General features: G+C 42.3%; 1 protein-coding gene across 21 annotated transcripts in view; it reads left to right on the top strand.

The window, feature by feature from the left end:
* Positions 1-14,204, top strand: part of ATXN1 (ataxin 1) — a 226,022-nt gene extending 211,818 nt beyond the window's left edge. For 20 of the 21 annotated variants that reach the window (XM_081015292.1, XM_081015291.1, XM_081015283.1 and 17 more), the window contains 2 exons: positions 923-2,960; positions 6,769-14,204. In XM_081015292.1, the coding sequence (XP_080871418.1) occupies positions 1,080-2,960; positions 6,769-7,299 (2,412 nt within the window). In that variant the 5' untranslated portion in view covers positions 923-1,079 and the 3' untranslated portion in view covers positions 7,300-14,204. The remainder of the gene's footprint in view (positions 1-922; positions 2,961-6,768) is intronic. The other variant, XM_081015284.1, reaches the window with a different exon arrangement.
* Positions 14,205-18,036: the final 3,832 nt, after the last annotated feature.

Below are 18,036 nucleotides of genomic sequence, written 5' to 3'. Positions count from 1 at the left end.
CTTCATCATCTCTGTGCCTCAATATGAAATTATGCCAATTACCCTAAATCTGTTTGTATATATCGTACACTAAAAGCCATAGTTGTTCATGTACTGTGCATGTTTTATCCGTTAATGCACTTCATGTAGTATGTGAATAATGCTGCAATCCAGAGATTTAGGCTACATGCTTTGTTGAGTATATAATGATTTCCTGAGAGTGAAAATGGAAAAGGACTTCTGGATCTGACCAAAGGCCCATCTAGTACAGCATCCTGTGTTCACAGTGGCCTGCCAGGTGTCTGGGGGAAGCCCGCAAGCAGGATACAGGTGCAGCAGCACTCTCTCCCCACATGATCCCCAGCAGCTAGTCTTCAGAGGCAAACTGCCTATGACTGTGTAGGTCACTGCTTTCCAAACTTGGGTCTCCAGTTGTTTTTGGACTACAACTCCCATCATCCCTAGCTAGCAGGACCAGTGGTCAAGGATGATGGAAGTTGTTGTCCAAAAACAGCTGGAGACCCAAGTTTGGGAAACACTGGTGTAGTTAATACATCAACACCAATATTAGTAACCATTGATAGCCTTATGCTCTTATGAGGAAGAGGACAATAACCTGATAGTATATTATGTTTACTGTAAATGTGCCTGGGATAGCATCCTAAGGGATTCACCCTTGAAAATTCTGCCTCCAGGTATGTGTTGAGGGGGGAAATAAATTTTGATTAACCTAGTGTCTTAATTGCAGCATACAGCATCCTCTTGGTTTTTTGTTTTGTTTTTTACGGCATGGCTGTAGACCTACTAGTTGAAATTCTGAACAAATGCACTGCTCCTGATTTTAATATTCATTTTCTTTTATTTTTCCCTTACTGCTAATGTTTTGATGTTAATGTTACCCTTCTCCCTTTCTTTTTCTCTCTTCCTCTCCCTCTCCCTCCAGAGCAGCTTGTTGGCGGAGTGTGCTCACAGGGAGATGATTCCTCATGAAGTCTCTGGATCCCCTTCAGAAATCAAATGTGACTTTCCACTTAGCAGACTGAAATCGGAGCCAGCCAGGCAGTGAAGCCACAGAAGCGGAGGGCAGGGGCCGGTGAAAAATGAAATCCAACCAGGAGAGGAGCAACGAAAGCCTGCCGCCCAAGAAGCGAGAGATCCCTGCCACCAGCCTGCCTTCCGAGGTGAAGCCGTTAGTTCTGGCCAGTGAAAACCACCGAGCGGACAACTTAACATGGCTCTCCAGCACAGTCAGCAGCCAGAGCAGCCTGGGTGGGAGAGGCAGGCCTGGAGGGACCTCGGCGGAAGCTGGTTCACAACATGGAATAGGTTTACACAAATCGCTGTCTGCAGGAGTAGATTATTCCCCACCTAGCGCTCCTAGGTCTGTTCCAGCCACCACCACCACAGTGTACCCGCCTGCACTTTCTCAGGCCGGGACACCTGTCTCCCCAGTGCAGTACGCACACCTGCAGCACACTTTCCAGTTTGTAGGGCCCCCGTATAGCGGACCATACGCCGGATTCATCCCCTCCCCACTGATTTCCCCGACAGCCAATTCTGCAACCAGCACGGCGGCCTCTGCCACTGCTGTTGCCACAACTCCATCCCAGCGTTCTCAGCTGGAGGCTTATTCCACTTTGCTGGCCAGCATGAGCAACCTAAACCAGCAAGGGCACAAAGTTGAGCCACATCTCGTTCGGGCGCCCGGGTTGATCACAGCAGGGTCCCCTCCACCGACCCAGCAAAACCAGTACGTCCACATTTCCAGCTCTCCACAAGGCTCAGTTAGGAACGTCTCTCCTCCAGCCATCCCAGTCCATTTGCATCCACACCAGGCAGTGATTCCTCATGCGTTTGCCCTTGGCCCCTCCTCCCAGGTGGTGGTGCAATATGCAGATTCTGGCGGCCATTTTGTCACTCGGGAGTCCTCCAAGAAGTCTGAGAGCGGCAGGCTGCAGGCTATGCAAGCAAAAGAAATACTGAACGGGGAAATAGAGAAGAGCAGGCGTTACGGCATCTCCCCATCCTCAGAAGTGAGTCTCGTCAAATCAGGCAATAAACCATCTCCTCATCATTATGAGGCCAGGCACGTGGTGGTCCATTCGGGTCCTGCTGATTATATTGCACGCGATTCCACCAGTGTCCGGTCCTCTGTTATGGTTGTTCCCAATAGCAGCACACCTACTGCAGACATGGAGGTCCAACAAGCCACCAATAGAGAAACACCTCCCTTGGCCCTCAACGAAAAGGGAAGCTTGCACTTAGGAAAAACAGCCCACCGATCCTATGCTTTATCTCCGCAACAGACTATGGGCCACGAAGGGGTGAAAGCAGTTGCCACTTTGTCCCCTCACACAGTCATTCAGACCACCCACAGCGCCTCAGAGCACCTCCCCGTTGGGTTGCCTGCTGCGGCCTTCTACACTGGGACTCAGCCACCGGTAATTGGCTACCTAAGCAGTCAACAGCAAGCCTTTGGCTATCCTGGAAATCTGCCACAGCACCTGGTGATCCCAGGCACTCAGCCCCTCCTAATACCGGTAGGCAATGCAGATCTCGACTCAACAGGGGTTCCTCCTGCTATCGCCACTTCATCTCCCCAGTTGGCAGCAGTGCCTCACACGTTTGTCACAACCGCCATTCCAAAAAGCGAGAATTTCAACGCTGAGTCGCTAGCAAGTCAACCAGCTTACCAGGCAGCCGTCGTGCAGGCCCAGATCCACCTCCCCCTGATCCAGCCTGTACCTTCTTCAGCAGCTGCTCCTTCTACACTGCCTCCTTACTTCATGAAAGGGTCTATCATTCAGTTGGCCAACGGAGAGCTGAAGAAGGTAGAAGATTTGAAAACAGAAGACTTTATACAGAGTGCAGAAATTAGCAGTGACCTGAAAATAGACTCCAGCACCGTGGAAAGGGTTGATGACAGCCATACTCCAGGCATTGCCATGATACAGTTTGCAGTTGGAGAGCACCGAGCACAGGTAATAAATGGGCTGGGGAAAGGAGGGGCTATTCAGTTGACTGGATATCCTTTCTCACAATGTCTAAGTCTCTTAGGAGCACAGGAGGGCTAGCACGTGGTAGTGTGGAAGAGATTTTCAAAATGGCATTCCAGTGGCTTAATAACTGAGGAAGAGCAATGGCATATGTTGCAAAGTAGAAGTGGTTGCCGAGTGACTAAAAGTTTCAAGGTTCCTTAATGTGTGTGGATGTAACAATGGACCTCTAAATTAGGATTGTCAACATTTTCCCAAGAGATAAGTTCTTCTCCCTTTAGCAGCTGCAGAACTTGCCCTGTTCACTCATGAGGATGCTGCCGTATGAAATTCTTCTCCTGGACCTATAATAAGCTGTACCATTCAATGGAAAGTTGTGTTTTCACTTACAGAGAAATGTACAACCAAAAAATCAGCCGTATCTGTGAAAACCATATGATAAGTTTCAGCCTAGCCCATCCCCTCCATGTCTTTTAATGTTGTTGTACTAGCATATTGATGCTGTCACCTCTGCAGCAGCAGCAGAGGTGGGGAGGCAGATGCCGGTGTCTTCTCTTCATGCTCACAAATACCATCAGTAAAAGTGGCACGTCAGGAAAGCTTTCCTTTCAGGAGTGGAGAGTGCCATCGTCTGGTAGAAAGGATGATGACCTCCATTTAAGTGTCACCTTATGCAGGAGCCTATCAAAATCTAGCTGACATCATCTTACTTAAAATACTCCACCAGCTGTGTTTCTCACAAGGGACGCTTCCAGAATTTAGAGCAAGTCGTTTAGAGAGATACGATTAAAATGTGGGTTTAATTTACGTTTCCTGTAGATTCTAGGGCTTTGGGTCCCTTCTGTATCAGTCATGTTTTCTGTAGTAGCAGCTAGTCTCCTAGTGGATGTGGTTTGTTTTGTTTTTGTTTGACTGTTTGATTAACTAGTTGAAATCTCGACTTGGTAGATCACTATTTTGTCTTGTGTTTGAAATGTCTGCTGAGTGCATAGTCTGGCACAACCTTTTCAGTTTAAGAGAGACAGCATTTTTGTTGCATAATGGCTAAGGATGTGAGCCGGGAAGCCCATTTCAAACGCTGCTGCAGCCCAGGAGCTCCTTAAAGTGGCCTTCTAGGTGTGTCTTGCCTTAGCCTTCCCCCTGCCACCTGCAATTTAGAGAAAAGGTGTTCCCTCCTCACACTGTCAGTTTAGAAGCCAGGATTTGGAGGAAAAAGTGCCGGTACTGCATACCAGTGAGTACCACCAGGAACTATGGCTGCTGCCTTATAGATGTTAAGCAAGTCTCAGATGCCTACAGGGCAATAGTACTCAGAAGCTGTGCCTGTGTTACGTCCCCATTTCTCCCTGGGAGTCTTTATCATGGCCCATTAATGTCTTTCCCCTCCTCACTGGCCAGTTTTATGCCAGGCTCCTTACATCCTGGAAGTTTTATGTCAAACAGCCCATTACAGGAAGCAAAATATGACTTCGGTACAGTGGTACCTCGGGTTAAGAACTTAATTCGTTCTGGAGGTCTGTTCTTAACCTGAAACTGTACTTAACCTGAGGTACCACTTTAGCTAATGGGGCCTCCCGCTGCCCCTGCCGCGCGATTTCTGTTCTCATCCTGAAGCAAAGTTCTTAACCCAAGGTACTATTTCTGGGTTAGCGGAGTCTGTAACCTGAAGCGTCTGTAACCCGAGGTAGCACTGTAAACCATGAATTTCTCTTCCTTCCTCCTTCTCCGCCCCCTTGTGAGCTTGTGGTTCTAAAGGTTTTTAAAGCATACATATGTTCCACATTATTGATATGTTGTATAGGAGGGAGAGCAGCGTTGTTCATCATATCTACAACAGAATATCTCCTTTCAATTCATTGATGATTAAACTTTCCCCAGGAGCCATTTATTTGATAGCCTCCTTTTAAAAGTATGCTGCGTTTCATATATTACATGTCTGGGGTTTTTAATATATATTCAGTTTTTGAAAGGGGGCATATTTTGACTGCAGTGAGTCTTTTAGTCAGCATATACCAGGACTGACCAACATGGTACCTTTCAGATGTTGCTGCATCTCAAGTCCCACAATTCCTGAGTCTTGGCCATTCTGGCAAGGACCAATGGGAGTTGGAGCCTAACAGCATCCAGAGCAAAAACCACCTTAGCTATCCCTGGCATAGACAAATGGTATCCTGACCTACTTTGGGTGAACACTGTTATGAATAAGAAGTTAGGGCCTAGGCAGGCAAAAAGGTGGGATGAAAAATGAAGAGGGATAGGAAAAGCAACTGAATTTCTAGAGCAAGGGGACGTTGCCCAATGCCCCATCCTCGCCCCCTGTTCTCCAGTTCTGTAATAGCAGATTCACTTTCTTATGGGCATTTTTTAAAGTAAAATTAAAAACCTGTGTGTTTTAATAGAGCGAGCAGTGCAGTTATTTGAATGTCGACTCATTAATAAAAAATAATAAATAAAGAATTTAAATGAATGTCAACTCATTAGCGAGTTCAAAGCGGTTTACTCCCAAGTCCCAGGTAAGTGGGTATAGGATTGCCACCTAAATGTATACCAGGATTGCATTAGCTTACTGGTTGCTGAAATAAATAGAACCCCAAAATCACATTTGAGTTACAGAATTGACTGAGGTTTTATTCAGGTTCCAAGACTATCTATATTGTGTTCATTGCCACACAATCACTTTTAGATGAGAGGAACTGCTTGTGTTTCCCAGGAGAGGACGAAGAATTAGGCTTCTTTCTGAACTATCCCCTAGCCGCAGCTTGTATTAATTAACCTACAGAGAATCTCTCTTGGGATTAATCCCTGTGGAACAGAAGCGGCTTATGAAATTGCTTTTAATGAATGCAGTTGGTTAGCATGGGAAGCAGCCGCAGGTCTGTAGCTTCTGCAGCTGTGTGCTGCGCAACTGGGGGGGGGGCTGTTTTCACCCCAGAGGAGTGAGGTGTGCTGGAGTGCCTTGGGCTGGATACTGCTCTGCTGAAGAAAATGCAAGGGAGGTAGATGAAGTGTTTTAAAAACTCCCCAAGAGGAGTAGCAAAAGTTGGCAGTTTGGTCCCTAGCTTCTTCACTGTCCCCTTCTGCATACCAAAAGGCATAGAGCCCATATTTTATGCCAGCTGGGAGAAAAATGCCCAACTACCTTCTAGACTGATGTAAAGGTGACTTCAGCCATTCTCCCCGCCACCCGGCCTCAAGCTTATTTTAATTTATTTTTTTCACAAAACAAAAACATGTAATTGCATTACATATTTTCCATAGTTAGAGTTCCCTTATTTCAGTTTTAGAAAATCATTGAGATAACTTCTACAAAGATCTTTTTGAGTAGTGGGTAATGGGAAATCTCTTCCATGGGAAATAAATGGATGCTACGCCATGTTGGACTTGTCTCTTTTGGAAGTATCTTGTAGGGCAGGCAAGTCTTTCTGAGAAGGCCACATCCCACCCACCATTAAAATGGTAGATTCCTGGGTAGTTCTGATTTACTTTTTCACTGCTGGGCCACAGTCAGAAGAAAACCTATTAATTCTTTAGTACCTTTAACACAACTTGAGCTACGGTCTAGTATGAGGAGTGCCAAGGCTGGGTTAGGCTGCAAAGCTTGTTTTGCAGTAATAGAAATAACCCCCAACTCTCTCTGAACCCGCCCCACCCCTCTTCTCTTTAAAAGAGGCTTCTGCTTTGGTCAAACTCAGCTGTGGTATTCAGATGAACATTTTCAGATTAATGTGTTTTCTCTCCCTTTCTTTTTCTCTCCTCCTTCCCCCTCCCACCCTCATTTCCTTCATCCCTGCAGGTCAGTGTTGAAGTCTTGGTAGAATATCCTTTTTTTGTATTTGGACAAGGTTGGTCATCCTGCTGCCCTGAGAGAACAAGCCAGCTCTTTGATTTGCCATGTTCCAAACTCTCTGTTGGGGACGTCTGCATATCACTTACACTCAAGAATCTGAAGAACGGCTCCGTCAAAAAGGGCCAGTCCATGGACTCAACTAGCATCTTGCTGAAGCACTCTAAGAATGACAGTCTAACTGGTAGTAGACATAGGTATGCAGAGCAGGAAAACGGGATTGATCAGGGAAGTGCAAAGATGTCATCTGAGAATGGTGAACTGAAGTTTCCAGACAAAATAGGATTGCCTGCAGCATCTTTGCTCACCAAATCAGAACCCAGCAAGCCCACGGCAACGAGGAAGAGGAGGTGGTCTGCCCCCGAAACACGGAAATTAGAGAAGTCAGAAGAGGAGCCACCGTTGACTCTCCCCAAACCTTCTTTTATTCCTCAGGAGGTTAAGATTTGCATTGAAGGGCGATCCAATGTAGGCAAGTGAAGTCTGTTTAGGGAAAAGGAAATTAGGCTACCCCTTGTCATTTTTATCCAGATTACTGTACTGTAGGCTAAAATAACCCAGTATTTACATGTTATCATCTTATTTTAGGTTTATGTTATAACCTTGTTGTTATAGTTGCAGCTGGTATTATGCAGGAGACTGGTGCATCCTCCCCACACCCCTCAAGTGTTCATTGGTGATTATTTTTATCGGGAGCTACAGAAAGGGGCAGTATCTGCTTCATCCCCACCCTTTGTGGAAGCAAATGTTGTTGCCATGACTCCTGTTTCTCCACCACTTCAAGCAGAATAAGCCTTGGCTGTCTTTGGCGAGGGGATGGGAAGGGAGGGAAGTGTACCAGAGACAAACACTAATGTCTGATTCATTGGGAGGGCGGAAGTCCCATGGCAGCGTGGCTTGGTCCTTCTCTCAGCTAGCAGCTGTTGGGAGGCCAATCCAGAGGCAGTATCAGAGAAACATCGGAGAAACTCTGAGGCTTGTACCATAAAACCACTTTTTAAATTCCTCCCCGCCCCTCCGAAGTTTGCCACATATTTCCCATCTCCCCACCCCCCACTCCAACCACATCCTCTGCCCCACAATGGGAGCCTGACTGCACTATTTTTTATTATCGTTCTCAGAGGCTGCCATACAGACATTTCATCTCCACTTGCTAGTACAGCTGCATTGCAAGGGCGCAGCGAACGCTCCTTGCTTTGCTAACACTGGGAATTTCTTTAAAGTGGGGCATTGTTGCCATAGGCCTAGCAAACTCTGGGAGACCCCTGCATGGGCTCATCATCATTGCTTCTGTACAGGGTCAGAGAGAGAGTTTTGCCACTGACATTTGCTTCCACAAGGTAAATATGCACTGCCCCTTTGGGAGAGTGGACATAACAGTTGTTTGCATTTTAGGTTGCAAATACTTGTCTTTTAACTTTAGTACTGTTTTTAGTTCCTGACTATGGACAACTAGTGCCACTTTTTTTCAAATTTCAGTGTGACACAAGGAAGTGGATGTCGAAGATGAACATAGAATGTCTTTAAGCACTTAAAATGCTGTTTCACACTTTCGTTGCCGAACATCTTGGCTTAACACTCAGCAAGTACTGTATCTCATTTTAATCTCTTCAATGAGAGAGAGAGGAAAAGAAAAGAAAACCGATCTCTTCAACACTGTTAAACTACATGCAAACTATGTAGAGGGTTGTTGTTTTTTCACAAGCAAGATGTTGAAAGTTTTTCATGTGGTTTCAAAGGGATGAATGTGAATTATGAACTGGTATGTGACAGTCATTGTCCACGAGGACTACTTAATAGGAGGCACTTTTAAAACTTTAATGCTTGTGAAAGAGTTAAAGGCATATGCGAGCTGACAGATAATAAAAGAGTAAGAGAGAGTATAAAAGAAAGAGAAGAAAAAAAAACATTATTGTCCAGTGTTTTTGAAAAAGATGGACTTTAAAGAATCTTGCAATTTGCACATCTTGAGTTTATCATTTGTGTGGTATTCCTGCAGTTTTTACCTAATAATTTTTGGGAAAGGGAGAGGGACTGAAGAAGCTTAAACAAATGTAGCAATTACTTACTAACCTGCCTAAACTCTAGGCCATTTTTATAGGGTTAGGTTTCCTTTCAACCTTTTTATTTTCTTACCATATCTGTCACCCTGAACCAGGACAAAGTCTGAGAATTTCTCTTCAGATTTGCTCAGTTTCCATAAGAGAGATTTTGACACAGAAGCAAGTTTTGGTTTTTCATTTTACTTCTAATCCTTCGTTATTTTATTATTGTGAATACTACTCTTTGTTACTTTGAAGAACTTCCTTTTCCATTAGTAGTACAATGTAGATGTCAAAAGTTTGGTACAAAACAGGACAATGGGTAGAAAGTTTACCCAGTTAAGCTCTTTTATTCTTGGCAGTGTTACTGTTCCCACAAATCTGAAACAAATTTTAAGAGTGGATCTAGAGGTCCTAACTCCTGCTGATTTCTGTGGCTTCCATCTTGAAACCAGTTCCTGACAGAGCCACATTAATGCCCTAGTGACTACTCACAGACAAGTGATCTGATGACACCCGCCTATGAATAATTCACATTAATAAAGACACAGCTAAGTCCAGTTAATTAAAATACTGCATTAATTTTTGAAGCTTTAAGATTAGGATCTCCTGATGAGATACTATGGGCATTTTCACACACAAGGCTTAATTTGGGCTCTCCTTGAGTTGGTCTATAATGTGAATCTAAAATTGATGTTGGCACGTTCTATCCATGTTAACATTGTTCTCATGTGGTACAGATATTATATGAGAGCTCAAATACGGGCTTAGCATTGTGTATGAAAATGGCATAAGAAGTTATTAACATCAGTTGCTTCCTCCTTTTCAGGGGTGGGTGGGTATGAATCCTCTTCTTCCCCCACTTGCAATTACTTTAGGATGCAATCCTTCTTATCAGGGGTGGGCGGGTGGACATGAGTTTTCTTCTTTCCCCACTTGCAATTATTCTTGGATGCAATCTAAAGCCAGGGCATATGGCCTGGGTAAACAGAGGCTGCGTACCCCTGATTTGTTTTCCATTATCATTCCGCATGCCTTAGGGTAGCCACTATCCTCAAAGCGGCCTTGTCCGGGGAATGAATGAAGCAGAAAAGGCCAATTCAAACACCCCTGGCACTCAGGCGAAGGGTAAGCTGTGACCTCAGTCTCAGCTCAACCAATATTTAGTTGAGATACTTGCCCAATGGGAGTTCATCTCCCTTGATCGATACTTGGACTGTGAATGTGGCTTTGCTGGTTGCGTTCAGCCTCTGCAAATCTGAGGCCCTTTCAGATCAAGAATCGAAATTACAGATATCAGAACAGAACCCAGAATGAACAGATTCCTCCAATGTTCATTCCTCATGTTTTGCTTAAATAAATACGTTTTAAGGAGAAAAAAATAACTACCATTCTACCCTTCCCTTCAATTCTTATGTCTCTTTGTTTGTTACTTGAACCTTAGCTCACACCAGAACTAATCATTTTTGTACCATTTTCTGGGGTGCACCAAAAATGTGTTTAAGTTTTAAAATAGCTTGAAATCTGTCTTGAATTGAATTGAATTGTAACCTCTCAGTAATTTACCAAATAGCTGAGCAGGTTCATCCTCACAATCACACTGCTTATTTAGTGCTGTAATTATTTTTTTTCAACATTTCTGCTCAGAGAACTTGCTTAATCTTCCATAAACTCTGCTCAGGGCACTTTCAATTTATTGTTTATTGGAGTTTTATTTTGGCTTCTTTTTTTGTTTGTTTGTTGTTTTGTTTTTCGTTTCAACCTCTGACGTCAAGAGGACTAGAGAGACAGGGGGCAAAAAAATCCCTATTTCGTTCCCATCAGTACCACTATTTTCACATGTACTCGGAGAACATCAAACATAAGAGGAAGCAGGGATCATGAAACTGACCGTATCTATAAAACTAACACTAACAAGTAAAAAAAAAAAAAAATCAACAACAACAGTAATAATAATAATTAAAGGTTGGAGCAATAGGAATGTATTTTGTTCACTGCTTGCGTTGCAGACTTAGAATCCTGCAGTTGTTGCTTCCTTCCAAACATTGTTCCCCTTTGTTGTTTGCTTTTTTTTTTAGCATGTGCAATATTTTATGTGCCAATTTAAGATTCACCCACACGGTGATGGCTTGACCTTCCCACCCCCCTTTTGTGTGTGTTTAAATCTAGGGCCCTACACTTCCCTCCATGTTAGGCACAGAGCCTTTCTGGGTGCAAATATGTTTGGCACACATGGAGCAAGGGCTCTGTACAGCTCTTGATTCTACTCTACCTGGCCTCCACATTCAAAGCAGGGTGGGAAATCTAGATAGAGGGGGCGGGAAATAGATAATATTCCTCCCTGGAAGGACTTTAAAGGTGGGGAGGATGGCCCTGGGGTGGGAGAAATTCTGTGAATACAAGCAATTATAAACTGCTTGGATGAGAGCCAGCAGTCTTCTGCAGCCTCACCATGTCGCATTTTTATGCCCGTAACTATTACTAAACCATCTTCTTTATTGTTGATAAAATTTAGCCCTGTGCAGAGGAGGAAGAACACATGCACACTGTGCTTCTTAACTCTCCGTGACCAAGGAAAAAGCTCATTTGGCTGCTGGAACACCCCAAGTTGCGTTTCTTGGTTGTGGTAAGGAACGAATAATTTGTGGGCCAGTTCTGTGACGTTTTTATGTGCCGCATTTTTGAAAATGACTCGAGGTGAGTTCTGGTCCTGCTGATGTCTGCAGTGAGGGCTCTGTCCTCCTCACCAATTGGAATAGGATTTGAGTCTTGGGCTTCTAAAGTGCCTTAGTTTGTTTTGGAAAAGGCACCTAATTTCAAGTGAAAAATTCTTTTAACCCCATTGGGCTGCTCCTATAAACTCTCATTCACAGAATCGCTCCCTTCCCACTTCCTTCTCACGGATTAAATAGCAATTGGCGGGCACGGAGAACATGTTAAGGTTAATTTCGTTGTAAGAGGCCTCTCTGTACAGTGTCTACATGGCAATATTAACTGACACCAGTCTTTCCTCTTTGTTTTTGTACCAGACCTGTTTTAGTTTACAGCAAAACTCATACAATCACCAATAAAATTAGTCAGGGCAAAGAAAATGAAAAAACCAGAACCTCTTTATAGGAATTTCTAAATAAATATATCTATATCTATATATCTATATCTATGTATAAAATGACTGTTCCTTGTAGTGTTTAACTTAGATGTCATTTCAGTTTGTTTGGGCTACATCATGAGGGTTTCAGAGTGCGATGTCACTTACCTCGTATCCTGTAAGTTATACCTGGACTATTCTGTGTTGTGTTTTTTATTCCCTCCCATGCATCTTCCTTCCCCACCCCCGTTGCCCTTTCCTGGAAGAAGAAAAAAAATGCATGTCTTATCCCTCTATTTTAATCCTGGTGTCACTTTTGAATCGGTGGGAGGAGGGCAGTTTTGAGCCAGGAAGTGACATCACTACTCGTTTCCCTAAATCAAGGAACATTTTGAAACCTTTCACACCTCTTACTCAGGGATGGGGCTGGCGTGTGGTACACTGAGGTGACCAGAAGGAGCACTTTTTCTGCTCTGGAGTAGGGATGTTCAATTCCAAGGAGACGTTTGGATTTCCTGCATGGTCGTGGATTAACTTCCCAGATTTATCATGTAGATTGCAACATAAAGCAGCAGGTCTAGTGTGAACTGTAGCTTTCAGTTGTGGAAAAAATTGCTCTGTGAACAGTGGCTTGTTTTGCTTTGATATGTTGCCAAGCAATTGGGGGGTGGGGCGGGATCACAACAATGATATTGTTTGAGTAGGAAATGAGAGTGCTATCTTGAAGTCAATCGCATAATGTTTATTCTTGTTTCCAGACATTGGTTTCTAAACATTTTTTAAAAAAATAAAAACGATGCCATATACATCCAGGCCACAGTGTTGCAAATCTTTACACCGTCACTCAATCCTACAAGGGAGTAGTTGTGGTTCTCCAAATTCTTTGAATATGTAAGGTCATCTTTTTTGAGATCCTGAATCTATCTGCGCTGAACAATATATTCTTAGACCAGTCCATTCAAAAACGATGCTTTTAAATTCATGGCTAGGCCCTCTCTCCCTCTCACTTTGCAGCATTGGAGCTATCATAACTTGGGGTGCATTATTTCAGATGTTGCCACCCGCCGAACTTTGGTGTGTTTGTGTGCCTGTGACTTTTAACCTTCTCATAAGCACGTCATTTCACCTTTAACGGCAACAGTGTGGTTATCATTTATTTTTTTCAGAACACATCAGAGAAATTATTACTCACGAGCTGCGTGGGCTTACCCACAAGCAGTTCGGAAATAATGAAATGGGCAACCAAAGCAGCCGTTATGTGACCCAAACTGCAAAGGTAACAGAACACACTAGTAATTGCCTGCCTGGATTGACACTGTTGGCTTTGTGGCATCCGTCCATGGGTTGAAATCCAAAAGTACCCTTCTGCGTGTGGAAGATGTTTTTTGTGTGCATGAAAGGGCTGTTTTACAGCTCTCATGCAAGTAGAAGAATGCAAATGACCATAGAACCTACCTTATTATCATCCCATACGAACAATTCTGCTATTGCTTGCACAAGTGAACTAGTGGCTCTCTTCCTTTTTTTGCTCACAGTTCATTGGATCCCGCCCCTGATTTTTATCTGCTTTAAGAAAACTGAGTCCTCTTGTGTCACATCCACTATGAACTGAACTCTGTTAACAGCAATATGTGACCTGCACTTTCTTTTTCTGCCCCCATCGCCACAGGTAGCAGTGCTGTCCAACTTAGGGACAGGCACTGTGATAGCGTGAAGATAAGGGAAATTGTTCTATATGTTTTTAAGCAGAATGTGGTTAGTGCTTTTGCTTTTTTTATGTTTAACCCTGGCAATTCCTGAAAAATAAGATAAATGAATAGTGTCCCAAATTGTGACTGTTGTTTTTTGAGAGCACAGGACTATTCTGTTGATTTCTTTCGTAGTTTCCAAGAGCAGTATTCTGTTTTTCTGTTGATAGGGAAATTCCAAACAAGTTGCACACTTCTACTCCAGAGTTCAATTTCTTTTACATAGACGACCTCGCTTCAGACGTGTTACCTTACTGATAGGATCTTTACTTGTAGCACTATTAACTCGTGGGAATATTTTTTTACGTGAACCTAATTTGATGAGAAGCTTAAACAAACTTTTTTGAAGCACTCACATTGAGAGGAGTACAGGTAATGTTTTTTTAAAAAAATTGCACAAAAGAAACATGAATGTTGGAATGATTCATTCAGTGTTTGAAAAGCGATGGATATGTTGAAATAGTGTGTTGTTTGTAAAAATGAAATAAAAGTACAAAAGCCGAGAAAGGGTGAAAGTTACATGTTATTTGTATATAGAAAACTCTCACGTCTAGGTGATCCGATTGTATTGGTTCTGGCTGGAAAGAAATGCTAATTAACAGGTTTTTCAAAGACAACTATGCTTACTTTTGTATTTGTATTACATGAATCCCGTTGTTGGGGCAGGGGAGAATGATTCACCATCATGCTACAATTTGTCCCCTTTTCAATTTTGATTTTGAACTTGATTAGGAAGTCTTAACTCCTCCTAGGGATGGTGATCTATATGTCTTCTGCACTTCTTGTTCTTTATTTTTTTTATTTTTAAGAAAAAGAACCCAAAGAATTTAATACTGAACAAGAAGTGCTTGTCACCAGGGGTTCTTGAACCACAAAAAGGCAAGAAGGAATGAGCAATTTGTGTCCCATAATTCCACATAACCTCTCACAGAGCACGAACGCAAACCTCATTGGCGCCTGGAGGTATTGAAGACATGATTTAAGTTACTCTAGCAGATTTGCAGAAAGTTTTGAATTTTTTCATTTGGTTTGATATATAAAATATATATTACTAGCACACACAAAAAAACCTGAAGGGAATTTAGGAATATAAATATTTCTGGGGTAAAGGTGTAAAATTAATTTATAATAGGGAGTCCTTAAAAGGGGCTGGGGGCTGATTGATAGTTGTCTGAATCCTTCTCCCCTTCCCCCCTTCCAGTCTGTAGTAATAATCCAAGTTTCTGTTCTGGCATTAAATATGGAGGGGGGATTTAATTCTATATTCAAATGGCCCCTTCAGGTGCAGAAAGATGGCCTCTCACACAATAAAATGAAGTGCATTTGGTCAAGGAGTGCTTCTACAATGGGGATTGCAAAATCTGTGGTTTTTCTCATTGTGCTCGGAAAGGACTCGAGTCTTCCACTGAGAATGAATCAGAGGCTTCACCCAAGGTTGCTTTTGTTTGTTCATTTTCCTTTTGCTTGATTGAAGCTCTTGTTCACTTTTTCCTCAGCCATACAATAGGCAGCCATTGGAGGTGTCGTCTGCAATAGGACTTAACTCACTGGTGCTGGAACTGCTGTATAATACTGCAAGTCACCTTCACTGAGGTCTGTGACAAGTGACGCTATAGAGGTCCAGATCATAGGCACTTGCCACTTTCAAAGGGGTGTGTGTGTGTTTGGGGGTGGCTAGTGAACTGTTGTACAGCCACTGAATGCTTAGTCTAGGAAACTTTGGGGCTGCAATCATCCTTCAAATGTGTTGATTTTGTTGAGTTATAAAACTAGTAGAGGGAGACCAACTTATACCAGCAGAAGAGCTGGCCACCAAGAGAGTGCTCTGAAAATTAGAAGCCTTTCAGTGTATATATGTGCAATTCCTCTTGAGATTGCTATCTCCATAGAGAGGGCAATTACATTTCAAAATGGCTGCCAATAAATCTTCACCAACCTGAAGCCAAAGCCAAAGGAGGAACAAAATAAGTACAGATATTCATTGCCCAGAGAAATGATAACAGTTCTGATACATGTTGAACATTTTAAGGCTGTATAGCTGGCAGAAGATAAAACCTTCCGATTGATTGATCTGGATGTAAATTTGGCCTACATACTTGAGAAGTAGACTGATAGTTTAGATTTACTTGCAAACTGTTCTGTGTCTATTTAAGTTTAACCCCAGAAGGCAGTCCTTAAGTACTTGAAAGGCCTCAAAATGTTGTTTCTGGGCAATAAATATCTGCACTTACTTAGCTGGTTGGAGTTCTCATGTTTTCTATTGTATTCCAGAACTGTTGCCTCTCAAATTATTCTATTAGGATACGAAGCTTATCTTTGGTTACTCCCAACAGCCAATACTAAAAATACCTTTAAAAAGAATGTACGTAACATCACTAAATACTTGTCTTTCTGATGCATCTAAATAGGGAACTTTGAGGCCCTTATTTTCAATTTGGTAGCAGTCTTGTCAACATTACAAGCATCCAGCAAGTTCTTGAGGAAAGAAGCATTGCAAAGTCAGTAGGTGGTTCATACTGGCTTCTTTCCCTTATTCAAATGACTGAAAAATACACTTTCAATGTCCTGCCTAGTGTTGGCATAGGAAAAGGGGTATCATAGCTTTATGCTGAGGTCATATTGGGCTGCAATGGCCAGTACAAAGGAGAAATGTGGAGGGAATAATGTTTTGCACCTTATAGAAAAGAGGAGAAAAAATTTAAGTGCATACAGACATAGGTAAGAGCTTTTATTGTGACAAGAGAACCTTTTTCCATATGCGTGCATACTCTCTGTAATTCCAGTGTAAAATATTGTACTTGCACTAGCTTTTTTAAAACAAATATAAAAAATGGAAGAATTCATATTCTATTTTCTAATCGTGGTGTGTCTATTTGTAGGATACACTCGCGTCTGTTTATTGAATTTTATGGTCCCTTTCTTTGATGGTGCTTGCAGGTTTTCTAGGTAGAAATTATTTCATTATTATAATAAAACAATGTTTGATTCAAAATTTGAACAAAATTGTTTTAAAGAAATTGTCTGTATACCAGTACAAGTTTATTGTTTCAGTATACTCGTACTAATAAAAATAACAGTGCCAATTGCAAATAAGTGTTCTTTGTTGTGTATGAATTAAGAAAGAGGTGGGAGTCAGTTTGTTTCATTTTTTTAAATAGCAGTTTGTCCATATGAAAGTTTACCCTGAGGTTCATCTTTGTGACAAGGAGTTTTTTTTTAAAAAAAATAGAATAATAAAACATATTTATTTTTTTCCATAATAAAATATACACAGAAGTTGATGCATATTGCATATAATTGCCATTCTGTTTTATATAAATCACAGTTCAATTCTATTTTCCAGTCCCCTGCCACACACCCAAATTCAGAAACTGGAACTTTAGTCATATAATGCATGCATAGTATGATTGCGCATTCTGAATTCATTTAGAGCTCATTCTGTTCCATTAATTATCTTTGTATTCATGCATCCTTAAGAATATGATACTTTAACATTTTATCCAGTTGTGTGTGATTTCAGTGGCTGCATCCAAATTGTATGTACCTTGAGGACTTGCTTTCCTAAAATCAAGGAAGAATGGAGGTAAGGGGAGGGGAGTGCAGATATTGTTGGGCTGTATGGTTCAATTTCCTTTAGGATGTTTATAGCAGTAGGGTCACTGGCAGAGCACAGAGCTTCAAGTATGACTTCCGGCAAGACCTTTCTGTGCAGTGTGGATCTGCAGCTGCCATGCCAAGAACGGAGGCAGGACACAGTTAACTTCCCTAGGGGTCTGCTCACAAGGTAAGGGGACCCACTCACATAATACTGCAATATCCTCAGGTGGGGTTTAGGCTGGTGCTTGCTAAACAGGGATTCAAAACCACCTCCAGATGTTGGGCCTCAAACCCAGTTAACAATGGCGGTGGCCAGGGATGATGGGAGGTAGAGTCTTCAACATTTGGGAAGGCCAAAGATTACTACTAGCAGAAACTTCTCCCTTTCTTAGGTTATGATGAGTGATAGGGCAGAGTGTCTTAAGGCAATTGCTTCCCACACCACTGCAATAATGTAAGAACTGGCCTCCCTGGTGTGGCTTTTCCTGTCTATGCAATATTCTACATTGATTTAAAAAGTATCTGCACATTTCTAACAGATATATATGCATTATTTGTAAGGCATCCATTCTCTGCTTGCACAGGCATCTAGTACAATCTCACCACATGCTATTCAATTAGGTTTAAATAATTTTTTTAAGCGGGTCATTTCAGCTGCTCTTGTTGGTTCTCTTTCATGTGAAACCAGAAGTGTCTTAAGCAGGTACGTTGGTTTTAAAATACCATTGCATTGCAAGGTCAT

The sequence above is a fragment of the Podarcis pityusensis genome (assembly GCF_964106645.2).
Source record: "Podarcis pityusensis genome assembly, chromosome: 7".
In the NCBI taxonomy this organism is placed as follows: Eukaryota; Metazoa; Chordata; class Lepidosauria; order Squamata; family Lacertidae; genus Podarcis; species Podarcis pityusensis.
This window is presented reverse-complemented; position numbering and strand designations above follow the sequence as displayed.